General features: G+C 40.6%; 1 protein-coding gene across 10 annotated transcripts in view; it reads left to right on the plus strand.

The window, feature by feature from the left end:
• Window positions 1–24,143, plus strand: part of ANKS1B (ankyrin repeat and sterile alpha motif domain containing 1B) — a 300,024-nt gene that overhangs the window by 62,109 nt on the left and 213,772 nt on the right. For all 10 annotated transcript variants that reach the window (XM_081958819.1, XM_081958822.1, XM_081958824.1 and 7 more), the window contains exons 10-12: window positions 7,429–7,594; window positions 12,032–12,168; window positions 16,201–16,381. In XM_081958819.1, the coding sequence (XP_081814945.1) occupies window positions 7,429–7,594; window positions 12,032–12,168; window positions 16,201–16,381 (484 nt within the window). The remainder of the gene's footprint in view (window positions 1–7,428; window positions 7,595–12,031; window positions 12,169–16,200; window positions 16,382–24,143) is intronic.

A 24,143-nucleotide genomic window follows, 5' to 3' on the forward strand; every position in this document is an offset into this window, starting at 1 on the left:
AGAATCTTTTTTTAAATAGTCTAAGACAATTTTAAAAAAAGAATCCACACACAATAAATTGAAGTAAACCATTTTAAAATATTCTACACTCAATACTTTTAAGTAAAATTATTTTAAAAAATTCTATGCACAATAAATAAAATATTATTTTAAAATACATTTAAAAAATAAAAGAAAAAAAGCCAGGTTACTTACCAGCAGGCAGAATCAGCAGCTCTCCGATGCGATGGATGGATGCAACAGGCAGCAGACAGGCAGAGAGGCAGCAGGACAGGTAAGAATGTTTAAGACTGCTTAGGGCTGGAGAGGGGTGGGGGGGGCTTTTGGCCTAGCCTCGCGGAGGCTTGCCACCCACGCCAGCCCGGTGCTTCGTATCGGAAAGGCCCAAAGGCCTTTCCGAGATTATGCAAAGCTCCGGGCGGCTGCGCCGCCTACGCGAGCACGGCGCTTCGTCTCGGAAAGGCCCGAAGGCATTTCCGAGACGATGCAAAGCTCCGGGCGGCTGTGCCGCCCACGCGAGCACGGCGCTTCATCTCGGAAAGGCCCGAAGGCATTTCCGAGACGATGCAAAGCTCCGGGCGGCTGGGCCGCCCACGCGAGCACGGCGCTTCGTCTCGGAAAGGCCCGAAGGCATTTCCGAGACGATGCAAAGCTCCGGGCGGCTGTGCCGCCTACGCGAGCACGGCGCTTCGTCTCGGAAAGGCCCGAAGGCATTTCCGAGACGATGCAAAGCTCTGGGCGGCTGTGCCGCCCACGCGAGCACGGCGCTTCGTCTCGGAAAGGCCCAGAGGCCTTTCCTCGGCGAAGCAAGCCTCCCGCCAGCCGCGTCGCCCACGCGAGCATGGCGCTTCGTCTCGGAAAGGCCCAGAGGCGTTTCCTCGGCGAAGCAAGCCTCCCGCCGCCCCCCCTCGTGCTTAGTTGCTTACCTGAGGGAAGCAGCAAGCTCTCAGCGAAGAGAAGGGAGTTTTGAAATGGAGGACGACCCGCTTTTAAACGGGTCGCCTCCAGCCCGCTCACTGATTGGCTGAACTCCAGCCAATCAATGAGCGGCTAGCTGGGCTAGCTAGCTTAGTGCGGACGGGTGGGGGAGCGAGCGAGCTCCGTTGGGATGGCAAGGGGGATAAAGTGACAGGACCGGTGCCGGTTCCCGGTTACTTCCGGGTCCGGCTACTTCCGGGTTCGGTCTTCAACCGGTTCGCGCGATCCGGTGCTAACCGGTAGGAACCCACCACTGCCGTGGGCACACCTGAGAAGAGGAATCTTGAAGATTGAAGTTCCTAATAGGAGTGGCCAGAAAGCTGGGTCTTCATTTTTTCCTGTTAGCTTATTGCTTTTTTAAAGTATACCTTGGTTTTAACTGCATTTTCTTTTTTATTTTAAAAGTTATTCTTAAAGGTTAATGGTTAATACTTGATGGGGCTCAAGGTTGACTCTCAGCCTTCCCTCCTTCTGAAGTTGGTAAAATGAGGACTCAGTTTGTTGGGTTATGTAAATAATGTTTCTACATTGTAAACTGTCCAAAGAATCCTGTAAAGCTCTATGGGATGGTATATAAGCCCAAATGTTATTGTTATTGCCACTTAAGTGTATTCCCTATTTTTGAATTTACCTGTTTTTCTTTCACTTAAACAGTATATTGTCTTGTAGATTTATAATCTAGAATATTTTGCAGAACTCTATTAAAAATATACATAGAATATTGATGTTCGCAAATTAACAACCACAAGCACAATAACCAGACTTAGAATTGACAGTACAGATATTGAAGTGCTTGACAACTTCTGACTTTGATATTCTCTGTGACACCCTGCACAAGCCAAAGGTGGACTTTGAAGAAGCAAAGCAGGAATAGTACTGATGCTTTTAAACTGATGTTGGAGAAGACCCCTGAGAATACTGTTGACAACCAAGAAAATGAACAAATGGATCATCAAACAAATCACCCCCATTTGTACTTAAGGAACAAATGACCAGGGTCAAATTATTCTACTTTAAACATGTGAACACTTAGCTTTCCATAAAGAATCTAATTTTGGGAAAGGTGAAAGAAAAGAGAAAAGAGGGATGATGATCAGCAGGATGGATAGGGTCAGGTATAGTGACAGTGACTACACAACTAGAAGACCTGTAAGACCATCACAGGGACAGATTATCATGGAAAAAATATGTTGTTTCCCTGAGTTGACATCAATTTGATGGCTCATAATCAATCAGTTAATGCAGGGGTGTCCAAATGCTGTCCCATGCTGGCTGGGGAATTCTGGGAGTTGAAGTCCACAAGTCTTAAAGTTCCCAAGTTTGGACACCCCTGAGTTAATGTATTTCAGACCGATATGGGAACATCTTAGTGGCGAAAGTGGCATAATCTCTTTAATGAGATCTTTGGACTCCTGGAGAAGGGACAGAAGTATCAGTAGCAGAAGCTGGTTAGTAGTCCTGTGAAAGAACTGGCCTGCTTCCTGCAGTTGCCATATGGCCAGCCACATGTGGCTTGGCTTTTCTTTCTGTTATTTTTTTTCTTGCCCTGCCCTATGAACTAGGAACTGTCCCTGGACAAGAACTAGCCATATCATGACTAGTTTGTGGTAAGTGTTGTCATAGCTGTTTTGTCTCTGAAACAGGAGAAAGATTCTGGACTGGCATTTTAACAATAGCACTAGCACTTAGACTTATATACCATTTCACAGTGCTTTATAGCACTCTCTAAGTGGTTTAAAGAGTCAGCATATCGCCCCCTACAATCTGGATCCTCATTTTACTGACTTCGGAAGGATGGAAGGATGAGTCAACCTTGAGCTGGCCATAATTGAACTCCTGGCAATCGGCAGAATTAGCCTGCAATATTGCATTCTAACTACTGTGTCACCACGCCTCTTGGTGGCCATGGGAAAGATTGTGAAGAAATGTTGGGAGAGGTCTTGGGCATTTTGCCATTTTTTAGATGAGAGACAGTAAGGTGGGAGTTTTGATTGGCCTGTCAAACTGGCTGGATATTTCACACGCAGGCAATGTCCATCCCAGCTCCGCAAAGGCAAAAAATATTGCAATATATAACTATCTGGCTCGTGATCGAGTTTGACACCCATGGAATAAGGAGATGTAAGGATGCACTATTTTTTCCTTCTTCCCTTGGACTTACATGCCAAGAGCAGGGTGCTAATGGGGAGCTAGGTTGAAGTGCCAGCTAGATGAGCTATGTGACTGCTGAATGTTGAGTGTTAGAGCTGCCTTTCTTATTGGCTGGTAATGAGATGAGTATAGTGGGACCCCTGGCGAGGAGGGGCAAGGATTGAGGGTGATTGTTAGGGTGGAGAGACAATCAGTGGCCTACTCCTGTCTCTTGCAATATTTCCCCATGCCTGTTATCACTGTAAGCTTACTATCAGGGAAAGCAGCCCTGTTGTTTGGTATCAATATCAGGTTCTAGCCCCCCACATAATTCTGATAACTTTTATTGTCAAACAGTCTACTACTGTTTTCTTCGTTATGTGCACTATTAATATGACACCTTTAATATTACTGTATTTTTCAGAGTATAAGACACACCAGAGTATAAGACGCACCAAGGTTTTGAAGAGGCAAATTTTAAAAAAAGTAGGTAGGTAGACAGAGGGAGAGAGAGAGAAATACAGTAGGTAGGTAGGGAGAGAGAGAGAGAGTAAGTAGATAGGCAAGTAGATAGAGGGATAGAGAGAGAGAGAAATACAGGTAGGTAGGGAGAGAGAGAGTAGGTAGGTAGATAGAGGGATATATATGTGTGTGTGTGTGTGTGTGTGTGTGTGTGTTTGTGTTACAACCCCCGGTATGCCCAAATATGGGAGGGAGCTCACTCCTCCCTCTTTCTGTCCTTCGGCTCATCACAGAAAACCATGCAGGCAGAAACCCATATTTTTATTTTTAATGTTGCCTTTTTATATTTGTGTTGTATTTGTGCTGATAAATAAATAAAGGGAGACTAGTATCTCACATTGCTCCTGGAAGCACCAAGCCGGAAGCACCAAGCCGGAAGCACCAGCCTGAAGATGATGAATGAGACTTCATCGAAACGTCGTGAAGACACTTCCAATTCTACGCGGGAGAAAACCCGAACAACCAAAGACATACATACATATATATATATATATATATATATATATATATATATATATATATATATATATATATATATATATATATATATATATATATATATATATATATATATATATATATAATATTTGTACTGATAAATAAATAAAGGGAGACTAGTATAGATCTATTTCGAGCTAATTAGCTCTCATCAGCTAGCCATACCCTTACTGGGACTTGAACCCGGGCTGTAAATATCTTAGGCTTAGTGGCTAACACTCCTGCCTAAGATATTTACAGCCCGGGTTCAAGTCCCAGTAAGGGTATGGCTAGCTGATGAGAGCTAATTAGCTCGAAATAGATCTATACTAGTCTCCCTTTATTTATTTATCAGTACAAATATAACACAAATATAAAAGGCAACATTAAAAATAAAAATGTGGTTTTCTGCCTGCATGGTCTTCTGTGATGAAGCCGAAGGACAGAAAGAGGGAGTAGTGACCTTCCTCCCATATTTAGGCATACCAGGGGTTGTAACACTAATACATACCTATTTCCCTGGCTCAACTAATAAGGAAGTGAGCCCGTGGCTTAGTGGCTAACACTCCTGCCTAAGATATTTACAGCCCGGGTTCAAGTCCCAGTAAGGGTATGGCTAGCTGATGAGAGCTAATTAGCTCGAAATAGATCTATACTAGTCTCCCTTTATTTATTTATCAGTACAAATATAACACAAATATAAAAGGCAACATTAAAAATAAAAATGTGGTTTTCTGCCTGCATGGTCTTCTGTGATGAAGCCGAAGGACAGAAAGAGGGAGTAGTGACCTTCCTCCCATATTTAGGCATACCAGGGGTTGTAACACTAATACATACATACATACATACATACATACATACATACATACATACATACATATATATATATATATATATATATATACACATACATACATACATACATACATACATATACATACACACACACACACACATACATACAATAGGTAGGTAGATAGGTATGTAGAGGGATAGAGAGAGAGAGAGGGAGAGAGAGAAATACAGTAGATAGGTAGGGAGAGAGAGAGAGAGTAGGTAGGTAGGTAGGTAGAGGGAGAGAGACAGAGAGAGAGAGAGAAATACAGTAAGTAAGTAGGGAGAGAGAGAGAGTGAGAGTAGGTAAGTAGGTAGATGTTTCCAGGTGTATTTATCCATGTGCTGGAGAAGGAAATAGCTGACAACCTGCAGAGCCTTGTTTCTGCTGGCACAGCACTTGATCAATGTAATTCTCATCAATCACTCTAACTAAAGAGCTTTCCGAAAGGGGAAAAAAAAGTTTTTGCACTCTGCAAACCTCCCCAAAATGGCCTGTTTTTCGTGAAAATGGCCCTGTTTTTTTCAAATAAAAGGCATGAATAGCCTTGGGAGGGGTGTTGCAGAGTGCTCCTGGGGAGCAGGGGGGAATGAGCAAAAAACAGCCTGTTTTTCGTGAAAACGGGCCCGTTTTATGTCAAAAAAATTGCATGCATAGCCTTATGGAGGCTTAGAGAGTGCTGCTGGGGAGCAAAAAATGGTCCGTTTTTGGCTCATTTCTTCCCCCCCAGCCCCCAGGAGCTCTCTGAAAGCCATCCGTAAGGCTATGTACGGCCATTTTTGTGAAGGGGCAGGCTTCGGGAGGCAAAAAATGCTGTATTCGATGTATAAGAGGCACCCAGATTTTCAGCCTCTTTTTTGAGGAAAAAAGGTGCATCTTATACTCTGAAAAATACTATAAGTACATTTTTGGGAACTTTGTAAGATAGAACTAGTTTAAATTATTTATTGCCAAGTAACTGATATATGATAACGTATTTTTTTTTCTGCATGCAATCTCAGATAGCTTTGACATTTCAGATTAGTTTGTAGAGTTTGAAAACTGAATCATCCCTAGTTGAGACTAAAATTATACTGATGAATGTCAGAATTTGAGTTTCAATATATTACTCAATTATGAAACAACAATTAATATATTCTTGAAAATGCATTAAATCTCTTTTTCTAGTATGAACATATAAGGTCAGTGTAACCTTCTTTTGTGAGGAGTTTCATTTGTTCTAATACATTTTTTTCAGAATTTGCAGCCTGAAAAATGAAGAACTTCTGTTGAAGTTCTTTTCTTTCTCCTCTCATCCAACCCTATGCAAGCTTTTTAAGATTACTGTTTTAGCTGAGAAGTAGCCATCTTGCTAGACTGAAAGGAAAATAGAACTATTATTTTTTTCTCTTTTTCTGTTATTATTATTAGTAAAAGTGTTATTATTATTATTTTGTTATTGTCAGTACTGGTAGTAGAATATGTAGAAAAGTGACTTTCTGAATTTCCAGATGCCCAGCTGATTATAGATCAGATAAAGGCAGATAAAGCCTTGTGTGACTCCCAAGATTACATAAACTAAAGAGAAAACACAACTTTAAATGGGCCATATAATTCTACATGTATATAGAATTTCCATTTATATCAGCTAGGTATATAATGATAACTTTCTGCATGGAAATAGAAAAAGTTCTGGAAGATTTGAAGACAATGCCCCTTTATCATTCTTTAAGAAAGGCAAATGTCCATAGCTTGTTGAGGCAGTGTATTTGAATTGAATTCAACTGAATTGAACTTTATTTGGCCAAGTGTTATTTGACACAAAAGAAATTTGTTTCCAGTACAGAAACACTTAATGTACATGCAAAGCAACATCATCATCCATCGCCCCCAATTAAATAGGGGAGCAAATAAGATAATAAGAAGGAGAAATAATGATACTACTGCCATGCTACATGGGTAAATATACATAGACATTACACAGCACTGTCAGAATTAGGTGTTCAACAGAGTGATGGCACAAGGGAAAATTCTGTTCCTATGTCCAGTTGTTTTGGCATGCAATGTCCTGTGGAGCTGTCCCAAGGGGAGAATGTTGAAGCAGTTTATGTCCAAGATGTGAGGGATCTACAGATATCTTCTCAGCCCTCCTTCTGACCCAAACACTATACAGGTCTTTTATGGAAGGCAAGGTGATCTCAATTGTTCTTTATTTACATATATGTTTATGCAAATAATAATAATAATTTAATGGTAATTTTTATTATTAAGATGCATTAGTAGGTAGCTTTTTAAATATATTTTTGTTTCAAAGATGTATTTGCAGAGCTCTAAAAACTAATCTTAATCTTAAATTATTTTTAGTGGAAAGTTCTTTTAAAAATCCTTATAAATGTTGTAATTGACTTTCAGTAAATATGATAGTGTATATATTACAATTTTAAATAGTTTTTTCCCTGTCCTCTACAAGGCCAAGTCTATTATATAATTCTATTTCTATATTTCAGGAAGCCTTTCCAAAGAAGAGGAGTGCTACACTGGAAGCAGTGCCATCTGTTTCTTCAGAAACATTTCCTCTAGAAAATGAGAATGGTCTCTGTGATTTTCTTGATACAACAGTTACGAAGAAACCTTGTTCTTTAGAAATAACAAGAGGAGTTTCATCAAAAATAGGTGTTTTTACTGGTTTTGATCTTATAAGTATTGTTATTTGTGCTACCTAGATTTTTGTTTATACTATTAGCTGATTTTGAGAAATATGCGGGAATTTTATTACTTAATGCTTGTCTGTGCAGGAAACACAAACATTAAGCATTAAGGACAAGTCCAGCTGAATTGTATTTGCTACATAAATTTGGCATTTAGAGAGAAGGATAGTTATTGTTTCAATTTCTCCAGACCATTCTCCTTGTGAGAAAGAGTAAACTACAACAAAAAGTATGGGAATCTATTGCTGCTTTTAGCTGCCTAATCTGAGACTGTTTTAGCATAACATAACAAATTCATGCCACTCCCAAATATGGTCTTAAGATATATTTGAAACTAAAAGAGGGCATCCCCACACTTTCTTGAAAGAGATGTCAATTCAGTCAAAGTTGTATTAGTACACTGTGGAAATCCAGCCAGATGTCTGCGCCTTTCTGAAAGAGTAACTTCCAAAAATATTTTATAGTTTTCCTGTAAAAAAACAGACTGGGTTCCATATTCTTCCTCTCCAATACAGTTTGCAATGCTTTTTTTTTTCTGTCAGCATTTCAGTTTCCATTGTTCTGTGATACCTTCATTCCTGTTTCTAGAACAATCCAGACCAAAGTATATAAACTTTCAAGATTTTTTCCTGGGGTGAACAAATGAGGAGCAATAAGGAGGTGATTGAATTTCAGTGTCTGAAATTATGCATATGCTATTTTCTCATATAATAAACTGTGCCTTATAGTAATCTTAAGACTGTTCTGGATTTTTTGTCATTTGTTTGTTTGTTTCTTTGTTTGTTTATTTATTTATATTTTTTGCCATACTATTTTTATAATAGTATGGTAGATTCTCTTATTTCATATTTTAAAAGAAAAATATAATTTGGGAAGAAAATGTCTTTTATTTATTTAAAATATGTATATAGCTGCCCATCTTGTACCAAACTGTGGGATATTTATAACGAAGAGATAAAATCTCATCTATGTATAATGAAAATATTTAAACCAAAGTCATTAAAGCTCAAAAAAATTAAAACCAAAACTTGGTAAAAAATAGAAAAGTCTTCAACTGTATAATGGTAAGACTCCTCACAGGTTCTCCTCTCTAGATAATATCCAAGAGTGTCAGTATAATTGAAACAGTTTTTTTCTACTGCAGTAAATGGGAAAGCACTGATTTTTGAGCAATCACATGTTATAATGCCTCAATATTGGAAAGAAGAAAAGAATTGTGCATACATAAAATTCAGTTGAAACTCATTTGGTATAGAAATTAAACAAACAAAATCTTTAAAAGTTATCATATTTATGTAGTTATTTACCAACCACATCTAAATTATATTAAAGTAGCCAGAATATCTTTACAATCCTCAAGGCAGTCACAACTTTTGAGCACCCTAATGTTTGAAAATTGAAAGTTGAAAAATTTGACACGCCCTATAAATATCCAGCATTCCAGATGGCTAGAGCTTGCAGATAGTATTTAAGGACAGCCATATGTATAGACTGTTGCAATAGTCCAAATGAGAATTAACAAGGACATGAACGAGCAGGAAAGATCATAACTGCACAAAGTCCTGCTACCATCTGCTCATCAGGCAAAAGCTAGGAGGATTCCTTGCTTATGCTTCATTTTAAACAAATGACTACTATTCAAGCCTGTAATGGAATTCTTTCTGACACACTCCCCATTCTTGAAGCCTCTCATTTTTCCAAGAACAGAATATTTTCTTTTGTCTCCTAAAAGAGCAACTGAATTAAGCCATTGCCTCCTGCAAGCATTCTGCTGATGGTCATCCCACCCACCACCCACCCCCATTCAAGATTGGAGACTACATCTGATTTTCATCTAAATATTTCCATGAGCCCACATTTATTAGGTCATTTTTGGTAGTTGCATAGATAGTAATCTCACTGGCAGCTTCCAGCTATGCTGAAATGCCTTGCCTTTTATGATTCTGCCCTGGTCTTGGACTTTCCTTTTGCTCACTAACTCTGAGGTAAAATGTACTTGGCATAGAATGGCATATATGACATAGGAATGCAAATGAGGAAGCAAGACAGCAGTTTCCAAAAAATGAAGAGTTTTGGAGAATGCTCTTATATAATTCCTGGTTTTGCCTAAATGAGGGAGCTGATTCTCTCTTGAGGAGTTGTACAGGGCTCTGTTGTCATTCATCCCTCTTTGGTGATGATGTGTTTTAGGGCGTAGTATTCTCCTGAGGTCAGGCTCTACCTCCTTGTTATATGAGTCAGTAGCTGCCTGTGCTGGGTTTGATTCATCACTCACAGGTGCTGACAACCTATTAATGCCTCAGCTATAATCTGACAGTCTTCTAGTTTCTGTTCTTCAGGTATAGAACCAAAGGAATCCATAACAGATACAATAGATAAATATGAAGCAGAGATCATTTGTTGGTTGTAGTCAAGGAACGATGAAACTGGGGAAGAGTTGCATGTCCTTCTAGGTTTCCATGATGGAGACTGAAGCTGGGGAATTCTGGGAGTTGAAATCTACGATCTTAAAATTGCTGAGAGTGAGAAACACTGATTTAATGAAAAAGAAAGAGAGTGATTCTTCCACACCATCTCATCCTCTTTTTAAAAGCAACTCTCTTTTGAATTTGAAAGAACTTTCTTCCTGACAAGTCCTTCCTCTTAAGTAGGGCTACATGTTTATTTAAGACAATAAATCCTTCCAATTAGCTGAGCACATATGTGCTAGTAATGACGATATACGTGTTTGCTCATTTTTATTGTCATTTTTTTCTGTGAACACATTAGCACACATTAAAAAAAATGAAATTCTGATGCCCGCTCTCAAAAGAAAATAAGCCAAAATGTTGAAAGTCCACTCAACCTAACAGCAGTATCCAGAACAGAATGCTTTAACCAAGTTTCCTTTGCAATGATGACACGGCAGTTTCTCATCTGCCTGTTTGTTGTTAACTCTAGCTTCATGTAATCCATTTTAGACTTTAAGGAGCACATTAGCAAATAGATGGGTAGTGGCACTCTATTTTGGTTAGCCTTAGAGGTGATATTCAGCCAGTTCTGATCAGTTCTGGCGAACCGGTAGCGCAAATTTTGAATAGTTTGGAGAACTGGCAAATACCACCTCTGGCTGGCTTTGCCCCCATCTTATTCGCTGCCTCCTGAGTCCCAGCTAATTGGCTGGGTCTTCTTCTGTTGCCCTGCAGAGGAGGACGGAGCTGGAAAGCAGGTTAGTGGGGGGGGGGGAGGGAATGAGGATTTTGCAGTATCCTTCCCCTGCCACATCCACTAACCACACCCACCAAGCCTTGCCACATCCACAGAACCGGTAGTAAAAAAAATTGAATCCCACCACTGGATTTAGCCTAGTGGTTAGCCCTCCATGTTTTCCTCATTTCCTCTTTTGATCACACTACCTATAAGTATATACAAATTAAGTATAAATTAAGTCTTAAAGTATATACAAATACTTAAAAATAGCTTTTATGTATTTTAGGGTCAGTAATTACATCTGGACCAGTGGTAGGATTCACATTTTTTTTACTACCGGTTCTGTGGCTTGGTAGGCACGGCTTTGTGGGCATGGCAGGGGAAGAAAATCCCCATTCCCTCCCCACCCCACTAACCTGCTTTCCAGCTCCTTTCTCCTGTTCAGGGCAACAAAAGATGATCAGCAGGGAGGCAGCGAGGGCAGGACCAGCCTATTTGCCGGTTCTCTAACCTACTCAAAATTTCCGCTACTGGTTCTCCAGAATTTGTCAGAACTGGCCGAATACCACCTCTGATCTGGACTATATTCCTCTGTATAAAATTCTCACTTAAGATCATATCTAGGCAGTTAATTAGATTCTTATATTCATTTGAATGGTGATAGTGATGATTTTTTTAAAAAGTCATTGAGTTGGCTGGTGGAGCAGTCCAGTCACCAGTTCACATCCTGGTGAATGAGGTTGAGGAAGGTCCTAATAGACAGCTGATTTTCCCACGAGTTAATACCACCTGTTGGAACTTAGAAAGTCCTTAGTATATTTCTCCATTCCTATACAGAAGATATCAGAACTATACTTTTTAACCATGTATGCATTTTTAAGTACAGTAAGTATCATACTAATATTCCTAAATTCCCTCTTACACTTCCAGTTTCCTCTCTAGTTTTGACAGGCAGCCTATGAACGTAAACCTATTTCTGCACATGAATAGTTTTCTGCATTGAAATGCTAAGCATTAGCTGTGATCAGTGACAAGCTTTGTAGAAAACAATAAATGAATATCTCAACCTGAATACAAACAATATGAATTATAGATCTAATAATTATAATAAAGGATAAAATACTGAATCATTTGTCTTTAAAGCCATTTTCTGTTTTCACAGTATATTCTGTGTAATAATGTATAATCATCAGAACCCTATTTTTATTCATAGATAATGCACCGCAAGTAGCAATTACTGCACCAGGTACTGGTAACCATAGAAACAGTTCAACGGGCCCAACACCTGACTGCTCTCCTCCATCACCAGATACTGCACTGAAAAATATAGTAAAAGTTATACGACCTCAGGTGAGTAGTCATAAATAGATATTTCATTTGAGTTTATCTGAAGACAATTTTTTTTCTCTTTCAGGTTTCCAGTATGAACATTGTAATATGGCTCATTGAAAGATTTTGAAATAAAACATTGCAGATAGGTGTATCTTGTTTGGATATGAAGACATGAATCTATATTATTGCTTTAGTGTTAAATACACTGCACTTCTTTGCATGACAAACCAGTTAACAATTAAAGAACAACCTAATTAGGCAACCACCAAGACCACTTCCAATGCTGATTGGGCAAGCCACTAGTACAGCGATGGCGAACCTTTTTTGGCTCGTGTGCCACAAGTGGGGGGAGTGCAGGGGGGTCGTGTGCAGGCGTGCCGCACCCATAATGCAATGCGCAACCCCAGTGATTTCCGGTTTGCTCGGAGGGTCATTTTAAGTGTTCCAAAGGCTTCAGGGAAGCCTCCGTACGGTCCCTGAAGCCTCCGGAGGGCCTCCGGGGTGGCGGGGAGGCTCTTTTCGCCCTCCCCAGGCTCCTATAAAGCCTCTGGAGCCTGGGGAGGGAGAAAAATGGCTTTTAAAAAGGGTGAACTCAGCTGGCCAGCACACGCATGCGCACTGGCCAACTGACAGGGCAGCGCCTCGCATGCCCTGACAAATGGCTCCACGTGCCACCTGTGGCACGCGTGCCATAGGTTCGCCATCACTGCACTAGTACCTAAAACAAGACAAAACCCCATTCCCTTCTAGCACTGATGATGTTACTTAGTTTGGTAACAAAATCTCTGCAATCAAATAACCAAGCTCAGAGAGCATCAAAGACTCCAACATTCAACCCTGAGCTACAAATGTTCCCTTCTATTGATATTTATATACTCAATTTTAAATAAGTCTGAATTGAAAGAATTTATCTAAGTTTTGTATTGGATGTTATTACTCTTAATGAGCCACTTCTTTTGCCTCATTTTTTATACACATGACAGTTATATTGTCTATATATTTAGCTTGCTTAGCATACTTCTCTTCTGCTTTTGTTCCTGCCATTTGTGTTCTTTTTTTACCACATTGACCTAGGGCACATTTATCTCCACTGATATTCATTGAATCCTGCAAATTATATGGTTGGGGTCACAATGACTTGTCATCATGAAGATATTAGTCAAATGAATCATAGCCAACCAAATTAAATAGCAGTTGAAATATAGAATCATAGGTCTGGAGGTCTTCTACTCCATACCCATGCCCAAGGCAGGAATCCTTATACCACCGTGGACAAATGGTTATCTAAGTGAATGATCTCCCAAACTATATTAAATGGAAGCAGGAAACAATTAAAAATTAATAAAAAGGTACAGAGCAGTTTATAATATTAAACATTTGGTAAAATATTTTTCCCCAAAGGTAGTTTATTATCATTAAGTTTGTTCTTTTTAAATAAATGTATTTCTCTACATTGCCATTCTTTGATAGATATTAGAAGAGAGCTGGTGGGCAACAAACACCTGGCATTCTTTCTGTGCCTGAGCAACACAGAGCCCAATTAATGTTCCCTTGCTCTTTTGTTTTCAGTGGAAGAATAAGTCAGCTTTCAATACTTTACTTGGTGCTTTGCTTGCTTTTGCAAGTGAATTAATATCATTTGTGGAATAAATTAAAGTCAGTTGGTTAATAAAACAGTAAAACATTGGAGATTGCTTAGCTGGCCTGTATAGAAACCATATATGCTTTTAAATGCTTATTCCAGATTTGTACAAAATGATAAATCAGAAATCCAGCAAAGTGAAACCAGATCAATCATTTATGCACGCTTGTTTTCATGTATACATGTAACGTTAAACTATGATTTGGAATTGCATACATTCTTAACTTTGGCAATTATATATTTAATTTTTAGTTTAATTTATTGCCTCACAGTCTCCAGGCACTGAGCAGGATATCAACAGCACTCTGAGTTTGCCAGGAAAGAGATATACAGCTAGGTATCATCAGTATACACAACAACAAATGAACCCACCCAAGGACTTCATGTACACGTTAAATAGGTGTGAAGAGAATACTGAACTCCATGGAACACCACTTAATATGGGCCAAAGGCAGGACTTCTAACTCCAAGAATCAGTATCCAGTATTTAGACTTCTGGAAGGGGTAAGGCTGCTGAGAGGCCGCTGAGAGCTAGGATAGGTGCAATACTCTGTGTTGCTGGTGCCAAAGATCATCCAAAAGTGCAACCAATGATATCTCCATTCCATGCCTAGGACTTAGTATTGATTGAAAGGGATCCAAATAACCCACTTCATTCAAGATCTGCCAAAGCTGCTGCGTAATCACCCTCTCATAGCTTTCCCTAGGGACGTTAGACACCAAACAAAGGTTGCTCAGTATGATGGCATCCAGGAATGGTTTTTTGGGTAGGGGCAAACCAGGATCTTCTTAAGAGGTAGTAGAACAACTATGGAGTTAACCTTCACCAGAATCTAACTACACAATACCCCCAGGCAGGCTTAATTAGCCAGGAGAGTCTAAAGGAGATTTTTTTTGTATGGTTTGAAACTCTTCTCAGGTTTCTTGCTATTTGCATGACTTATTTGTTTTTTATCTTGACTTTAAAATATGTTCTTCCTTCCATTAATTTCTCAGTATCTCCATAATCTCTCATACATCTTTAATTATTTCTTAAAACAACATTGTCTGTGGACCTAGTGGTTGTCCTAGTGGACAACCATTTAAATATGAACCAGCAGTGTGCTGCAGCTGCCAAAAAAGCCAACACAGTTCTAGGCTGCATAAATAGAGGGATATACTCAAGATCCCGTGAAATGTTAATACCACTTTATAATGCCTTGGTAAGGCCACACTTGGAATACTGCATCCAGTTTTGGTTGCCACGATGTAAAAAAGATGTTGAGACTCTAAAAAGAGTGCAGAGAAGAGCAACAAAGAGGATTAGGGGGCTGGAAGCTAAAACATATGAAGAACGGTTGCAGGAACTGGGTATGTCTAGTTTAATGAAAAGAAGGATTAGGAAGACATGATAGCAGTGTTCCAATATCTCAGGGGCTGCCACAAAGAAGAGGGAGTCAAACTATTCCCCAAAGCACCTGAAGGCAGGACAAGAAGTGATAGTTGCAGACTAATCAAGGAGGGAGGCAACCTAGAACTAAGGAGAAATTTCCTGCAGAACAATTAATCAGTGGAACAACTTGCCTCCAGAAGTTGTGAATGCTCCAACACTGGAAGTTTTAAAGAAGAGATTGGATAACCATTTGTCTGAAGTGGTGCCTAAACGGGGTTGGACTAGAAGACCTCCAAGGTCCCTTCCAACTCTGTTGATTTTCAGACCAATTGTATTTCCCTTGGGAAAGAATTCAAGAAACATTAAGGTCCCTATTCCTGGTCAGATTCACTATATCAGTGGTCCTCAACCATTCTGGTACCGGGGACCAATTTTTGTGGAAGACAATTTTTCCATGGCCCGGGGAGTGGTGGTTTCATGTGCAATCTAGATCCCATGCATGCATAGATAAAGCTTTGCTTGTTCGCCTGTTGCTTGTGCGGTCCAGTTTCCAAGGCCACGGATTGGTACTAGTCCACAGTTCAAAGGCTGGGGATCCCTGCACTATATGACAGCTGTCCCCAATCTTTGCTGAAGCTGACCAGGCTGTTTGCTGTTTGCTGCAAATTGCTGGGAGGCAGAGACAGAGGCAGATTTTTTTTTCTTGTTTTCCTCCCCCAAAACTAGGTGCATCTTATAGTCTGAAAAATATGGTAATTTTCAGTGCAACTTTGGTTATAGAGAATGGAATAGGTATTTTATAAATAAATATTTTGATATGTCCCAAGAGTTGAATTTTTTAAAATTGTCATTCAGGTTGTTTTTGTAGAACAATGAATAATGTTACAATAATGTGGTTTCATATTTCTGATTATATCTCTTATTCTGAGTGTGTTTAAAGAAGTTAGTAGCAATTTTTAGCATCTGGTTTTAAAAACTGAACAGAGGCAGTGAGCTGTAGGTGCAGTGTCTTTTTCTAATTAATGTATTTTTGCAGGCCAAGCAACGTACATCAATAGTATCAGCTTTTGAATTTAATCGATTAAATCAGAGTCACGACTATTTTGAAATCAACTCCTGTGTAAGATACGCGAGCTTTAATTCCAGCTCTCCAGTTAGTCCAGCCAACTGCTCCACTGTGTCTGTTGAGGACAGCATTGAAGATAATAATATACCAGGTAAACAAAAGATTGAAGTTTAACACTATAGGTGATGATGAAAGCTAAAATCCGGGTCGCTGAATAATTATTTTATGAGTACCAAAACCAAGTCCTCATTTATTGGTGACAATTGGAACAGTGAAAGTATAATTGTGCTTATGTTCTTACTTTAGCTTTTCTTTGCTTTTAAAGGATTGTTATAAGATTTTGCATCACTGTCATAAATTCAAACAATCATTGAACAAGGAAGTCATAAGCAAGAACTACCTGCTGTATATAAGAAATTAAGTGATACATTTATTTATCTAATACTCATAGTTAAATATTTTATATGGGCTTATAAGTATATACACACACGGGCACATATCAAAATATTGTTGTTGTTGTTGTTGTTGTTGTTGTTATTATTATTATTATTATTATTATTATTATTATTATTATTATTATTATTAAATGATTGTATCACAGCGGCCAGTTGTTTCACTGGATTTGGCATTGATTACTAGTCGGGCCCCACCTAGGGGCCTAGGACGTCGTAACGTATTTTCGTAATATATGTGCAGATCCAAGCAGTGCAGCTTTTTGCATTTGACTGATGGTGATTTTGTCACGTTTTAACTGTTTTAAATGTAATTCCAGTGCTTTTGGAATAGCACCCAGTGTGCCGATTACCACTGGAATTACCACTGCTGGTTTGTGCCATAATCGTTGAATTTCAATTTTTAAGTCCTGGTATTTCGCGACTTTTTCATGTTCCTTCTCGTCGACCCTGCTATCACCTGGTATTGCGATGTCTATGATTGTAACCTTATTTTTCTCAACCAGTATGATGTCTGGTGTGTTATGCGCTAGTATTTTGTCTGTTTGTAAACGAAAATCCCGAATCCAGAATGACCATCTGATTTTCGGTGACTTTTTCAGGCTGATGTTCCCACCAGTTTGTTGTTGTTTTAATATTATAATTTTTGCACAAATTCCAGTGGATCATTTGTGCTACTGAATTGTGCCGCAATTTATAATCAGTCTGCGTGATTTTTTTACAGCAGCTGAGTATGTGGTCAACAGTTTCATCAACTTCTTTGCAGAGTCTGCATTTGGCATCATCAGAGGATTTTTCAATTTTGGCCTTAATGGCATTTGTTCGGATAGCTTGTTCTTGCGCAGCCAGGATTAGTGACTCTGTTTCTTTCTTTAATGTACCTGTTGTTAACCATAACCAAGTTTTTTTCACATTATTATTATTATTGCATCAACAGAATTGTATCACAGCGGCCAGTAGTTTCGCCGGATTTGGCATTGATTACTAGTCGGGCCCCACCCAGGGGCCTAGGACGTAGTAACGTATTTTCGTAATATGTGTGCGGATCCAAGCAGTGCGGCCTTTTGCATTTGACTGATGGTGATTTTGTCAATTTTTAACTGTTTTAAATGTAATTCCAGTGCTTTTGGAATAGCACCCAGTGTGCCGATTACCACTGGAATTACCACTGCTGGTTTGTGCCATAATCGTTGAATTTCAATTTTTAAGTCCTGGTATTTTGCGATTTTTTCATATTCCTTCTTGGCGACCCTGCTATCACCTGGTATTGCGATGTCTATGATTGTAACCTTATTTTTCTCAACCAGTGTGATGTCTGGTGTATTATGCGCCAGTATTTTATCCGTTTGTATGCGAAAATCGATGACTTTTTCAGGCTGATGTTCCCACCAGTTTGTTGTTGTTTTAATATTATAATTTTTGCACAAATTCCAGTGGATCATTTGTGCTACTGAATTGTGCCGCAATTTATAATCAGTCTGCATGATTTTTTTACAGCAGCTGAGTATGTGGTCAACAGTTTCATCAACTTCTTTGCAGAGTCTGCATTTGGCATCATCAGAGGATTTTTCAATTTTGGCCTTAATGGCATTTGTTCGGATAGCTTGTTCTTGCGCAGCCAGGATTAGTGACTCTGTTTCTTTCTTTAATGTACCTGTTGTTAACCATAACCAAGTTTTTTTCACATTATTATTATTATTGCATCAACAGAATTGTATCACAGCGGCCAGTAGTTTCGCCGGATTTGGCATTGATTACTAGTCGGGCCCCACCCAGGGGCCTAGGACGTAGTAACGTATTTTCGTAATATGTGTGCGGATCCAAGCAGTGCGGCCTTTTGCATTTGACTGATGGTGATTTTGTCAATTTTTAACTGTTTTAAATGTAATTCCAGTGCTTTTGGAATAGCACCCAGTGTGCCGATTACCACTGGAATTACCACTGCTGGTTTGTGCCATAATCGTTGAATTTCAATTTTTAAGTCCTGGTATTTTGCGATTTTTTCATATTCCTTCTTGGCGACCCTGCTATCACCTGGTATTGCGATGTCTATGATTGTAACCTTATTTTTCTCAACCAGTGTGATGTCTGGTGTATTATGCGCCAGTATTTTATCAGTTTGTATGCGAAAATCGATGACTTTTTCAGGCTTATGTTCCCACCAGTTTGTTGCTGTTTTAATGTTATAATTTTTGCACAAATTCCAGTGGATCATTTGTGCCACTGAATTGTGCCGCATTTTATAGTCAGTCTGCGCGATTTTTTTACAGCAGCTGAGTATGTGGTCAACAGTTTCATCAGCTTCTTTGCAAAGTCTACATTTGGCATCATCAGAGGATTTTTCGATTTTGATCTTAATGGCATTTGTGCGGATAGCTTGTTCTTGCGCAGCCAGGATTAGTGACTCTGTTTCTTTCTTTAATGTACCTGCTGTTAACCATAACCAAGTTTTTTCACTGTCCACTTTATCTTTTATTTTTTCCAGAAATTGGTCATGCAATGCTTTGTTCTGCCAACTCTCCATTCTTAATTTTATCACATCTTTTTTGTATTCTTGTTTCGTCTGTTGGGCCTTCAATAGAATTTTGTTCTTTACTTCGATTAATAGATGTTCTTGACTTTCTTTTAAATAATCAGCCAGTGCATGTTTTTCTTCTTCAACTATTTGCTTCACTTGTAATAATCCTCTGCCACCTGATTTCCGGGGTAGGTATAGTCTATCAATATCACCACGTGGATGTAAACTGTAGTGCATTGTCATTAGTTTCCTGGTTTTTCGGTCTAAAATGTCCAAATCAGCTTGTGTCCAGTTAACTATACCAGCTGTGTATCTTATAACTGGTATTGCCCAGGTGTTTATGGCCTTGATTGTATTTCCACCATTCAATTTAGATGTCAGGCCTGTAATTGTATTCTTTTTAGGATCTTTGGCTGCCACACTTTTTAATAATTTTCTATGCTGTTTCAATAGTGTAGTAGTTGGGAGGGGGGAATAGAAAGGAGTAGGATTGTAGAATGGATTGTTGACATTCTTTTGTAGAAGCCAAGGTCATCTTTTGTTTCCGCACATCGACACCTGGCCGGAAGAAGATGGGTGTACATGCCAGCGTGGAAGATGATGATTGGAACATGTGATGGATTTGTGGGTGTGGGGAGAGATCATGAACTTTAAACTGGGTGAACTTACAGGATGTAATTCAGAGTTGAAATTTCCATAGCTGTACTAACATGCCTGTGGAATAAATTGCACCATTAAGGATGTTTTGCCTTGGACAATGATTTATTTCTGTATGGTATTTAGAACCCTAACATTATTTCAACTCTCTACTTTAAAAATATTTCACTAGCTCCCTCCCCCTATCAAGGGGGAAGGGCTGGTGATGGAAGATCTGGTGATGTGGGTCTCGGCATTCCCAATGCTGACCGGGACAGCGTAAATATCAGCGAAGAATAAATGAGAAGCTTTTGGTGATAAGAAGAGGAGTACGGAACTTCAAAGGCAATGGAATGCTGTTTCCAGTTTAATTGCATCTGGAGGAATGCAGGAGGAGACGCGACAAGACGAAGGAAATCTCAGAAAACTTCTTCAGCAAACTGTGAGTGCATGCTCCCCCTCCTTCCCCCCCAGCTTAGAAGCAAGATTGGAAAAAAAAAAACACCCTTAGAACGGAGGTTTGGGCTCCTTCCAGACAGCAATAAATAAAATGGCTTATCACCATGCAACTAGCTGGAAGAAAGATTCCCTTTCAAAATGGGAATTTCAAAGGAGGCAGGAAGAAGGAATTTTTCCAGCATCTGTCACTTGCAAGCCACCACAAATGGGGCTGCAACCAGTAAATGAAGCAAATTGGGCAGTAAATTGGGCTTTCCTCCCAGGACTTGGATGGAAGAGATGCTACTTACAAACTCCTTTGCCATCAGCATGGGGAAATGCTCCAAGCCAGCAGAGGGCACCTACTTGGCCCATAACTCCTCCAAGCCAGCAGGAGGGTACTTGTCACGTAAAACCCCTTAGCCAGCCATCATTGGTTGAGCTGCAACCTGTGAAGCAGGCAACCCCGGGATGGGTCTTAACCCCAGGTCATGGATGGGAGGGATGCCAGTGGGCACATGCCCTCCCTCAGCAGATGGCACCATGGCAGAAAGCTGGGCAGTGGCCAACCGAGGGATTGACCTCCCCACCGGTTCCAGTCTCCCCTGCAAGGCCCAAAAAGGTTCTTACCAGACCTTCCTACAGAGAAGAAATCTCCATGGAAGATGGGATTACCAAACAGAGGCCTGCATTGTGGATGGCGGGAAAATGTGCGCCTGCAAGGCCCCAAGTGGTTCTTACCCCACCTTCCTACAGAGTAGCAATCACCAACATGGAAGAAGGGATTACCAAAGCCAGGCCTGCAAGATGGGAAGCGGGACAAGGTGCATCTGCAATGCCCCAAAAGGTTCTTACTCCACCTTCCTACAGAGAAGCAATCTCCACCATGGAAGAAGGGTTCACCAAGGGGGCAGCTGCAAGTTGGAGAGCAAGGCAGTGTGATGAAACGGTTCCTGAGTTTAGAGATGTAACTAGGTTCCATTCCTCGTGGGGCCCAATTAAATGCCACCATTGTTGTCAACTTGGCCACAGAGCGTCAGAGTGCTTGGCTCCAGCCCCAATGCCACAAACATGCGCACCAACCACCACAGCGGTAAAGAGAGGGTCCCAGATGCCACCACAGAAGAGTCATCTGGGCCAACAACCTCTGGAAGAGGATCCCCAACTTAAGGTGAGGAAGTGTCCTACCAAGGGGGAGGCATCGGAAGAGGAAAAGGGCAGACATTCTCCGGAGGAGGATCCCCAACTTAAGGTGACAAAGAGTCCAACTAAGGGGGAGGCCTTGGAGGGGGAAAAGCCTAAACGACCTCTGGAAGAGGATCCCCAACTTATGGTGACGAAGAGTCCTACCAAGGGGGAGGCCTCGGAGGAGGGAATTGCCGAAGAACAAATGTGTGTACCAGTCGCCATGGTGGTAAAGAGAGGGCCCCAGATGCCAGCACAGAAAAGTCATATGGGCAAACGACCTCTGGAAGAGGATCCCCAGCTTAAGGTGACAAAGAGTCCTACCAAGGGGGAGGCCTCGGAGGAGGGAATTGCCGAAGAACAAACGTGTGTACCAATTGCCACGGTGGTTAAGAGAGGGCCCCAGATGCCTGCACAGAAAAGTCATCTGGGCCAACAGCCTCTGGAAGAGGATCCCCAATTTAAAGTGACGAAGTGTCCTACCAAGGGGGAGGTCTCAGAAGAGGAAAAGGGCAAACAATCTCCGGAGGAGGATCCCCAACTTAAGGTGACAAAGAGTCCAACTAAGGGGGAGGCCTCGGAGGGGGAAATGCCCAATCAACCTCGGGAAGAGGATCCTCAACTTCAGGTGACGAAGAGTCCTACCAAGGGGGAGGCCTCGGAGGAGGAACAAGGCCAACCGTGGATGATTGGATCCAAGAGCCCAGAACCTACAGCACCTGCAGCAGAGAGCCCGAAACGGCCATGGGAAGAGGTCGCAATGGACTTCATCATGGAACTCCCAGACAGCAGTGGGCATAAAGTAATTTGGACTGTTATTGATTTGTTTTCTAAGCAGGCACACTTCATTGCTTGCTCAGGATTGCCATCCGCAAACGAAATAGCGAAAATGTTTGTGAAACACATTTATCGCCTGCATGGAGTACCCAAGAAGATCATTTCAGACCGTGGAGTCCAGTTCACAGCCAAGTTCTGGAGAGAGGTCCTGAGATCCATTGGGTCCACACAAGAACTGAGCTCAGAGGTTCAGCCCAGCATGAACGGCGCAGCAGAGGGAGCCAATGCGGTGGTGGAACAATACATCTGGTGTTTTGTGGACTATCAGCGAGACAACTGGTCGGACTTGCTACCCTTCGCCGAAGTGGCGTACAACGATGCGGTCCACAGCAACAGAGGATTAGCGGGTTTCCAGATTACCAGTGGCATGGAAGTTGTTGCCATGCCTGAATTGCCTAGAGAACCTCCTTCTTTTATGTCTTTGAGTGAATGGATGGACATGCTAAAGAAAGGATGGGAGAATACGAAGAAGGCTCTAGCAGTTGCGGCAGAAGCCTACCAGAAGCAAGATGATCAACGTCGCTCACTCCTAAACCCCTACCGTGTGGGGGACAATGTTTTTGTATCTACCAAATACATAAGATTAGAAATGCTTAGCAAGGAATTGGGTCCAAAATTTCTAGGTCCATTCCCAATAGTGAAGATAGTTAACTCAGTTACAGTTCAACTCAGTCTACCCAGAAGTCTAGGGGAAATTGACCCAGAATTTCATTGTAGCTTGTTGAAACCAGTAATTGGGTCTAACAGAAGAGCATTCACCCAAGCTCAATCTCCTCCTTTAGTGATGGAAGGGGAAACACAATCTGAGGTGGAAAAAATTGTAGATTTCAGGCTGAATAGGGGTTGCTTACAGTACTTAGTGCATTGGAAGGGTTACCCTTGGTCTGAAGCTAATTGGGTGAACAGTGGGAACCTAAAAGTGGAGAAGTTAGTAAAGCAATTCAATGGGAAGTTTTCCGAGAAGTCAAGGGGTTCCCCTGGGTGGAGAAGAGGTGGTTAATTTTGTTATGTTAACTTTTATGTTATTCTCTTTGCAGGAAACGTTTTTCTTTTGAGGAGAGGCCGCCTGTCAGGCCTGTAATTATATTCTTTTTAGGATCTTTGGTCTGCCACACTTTTTAATAATTTTCTATGCTGTTTCAATAGTGTAGTAGTTGGGAGGGGGGAATAGAAAGGAGTAGGATTGTAGAATGGATTGTTGACATTCTTTTGTAGAAGCCAAGGTCATCTTTTGTCTCCGCACATCGACACCTAGCCGGAAGAAGATGCGTGTACATGCCAGCGTGGAAGATGATGATTGGAACATGTGATGGATTTGTGGGTGTGGGGAGAGATCATGAACTTTAAACTGGGTGAACTTACAGGATGTAATTCAGAGTTGAAATTTCCATAGCTGTACTAACATGCCTGTGGAATAAATTGCACCATTAAGGATGTTTTGCCTTGGACAATGATTTATTTCTGCATGGTATTTAGAACCCTAACATTAGATTTCAAAATTTTCCTAACTCTGTTGGTGTACTCTCCCCTGACAATAGTTTTTACTTCTCCATGCTTGATATTATCCAACTGCAGAATGCCTAAGTATTTGTAGGCTTCATTTTCGTTGCATTTAATTAGTTGGCCATTGGGCATTTCAATTCCCTCATACGCAGTGATTTTGCCCCTTTTTATGGATACAGTGGGACATTTTTCCATGCCAAACTTCATTGAAATATCGGTGCTGAATACTCGGACTGTGTTTGTCAATGATTGGATTTCTATTTCTGACTTTCCATAGAGTTTCAAATCATCCATATATAATAAATGTGAAATTTTTTCGGCTTCTTTGGCTGTTTGGTAGCCTA

This window comes from Natrix helvetica, assembly GCF_964273705.1.
Source record: "Natrix helvetica genome assembly, chromosome: 6".
Lineage (NCBI taxonomy): Eukaryota > Metazoa > Chordata > Lepidosauria > Squamata > Natricidae > Natrix > Natrix helvetica.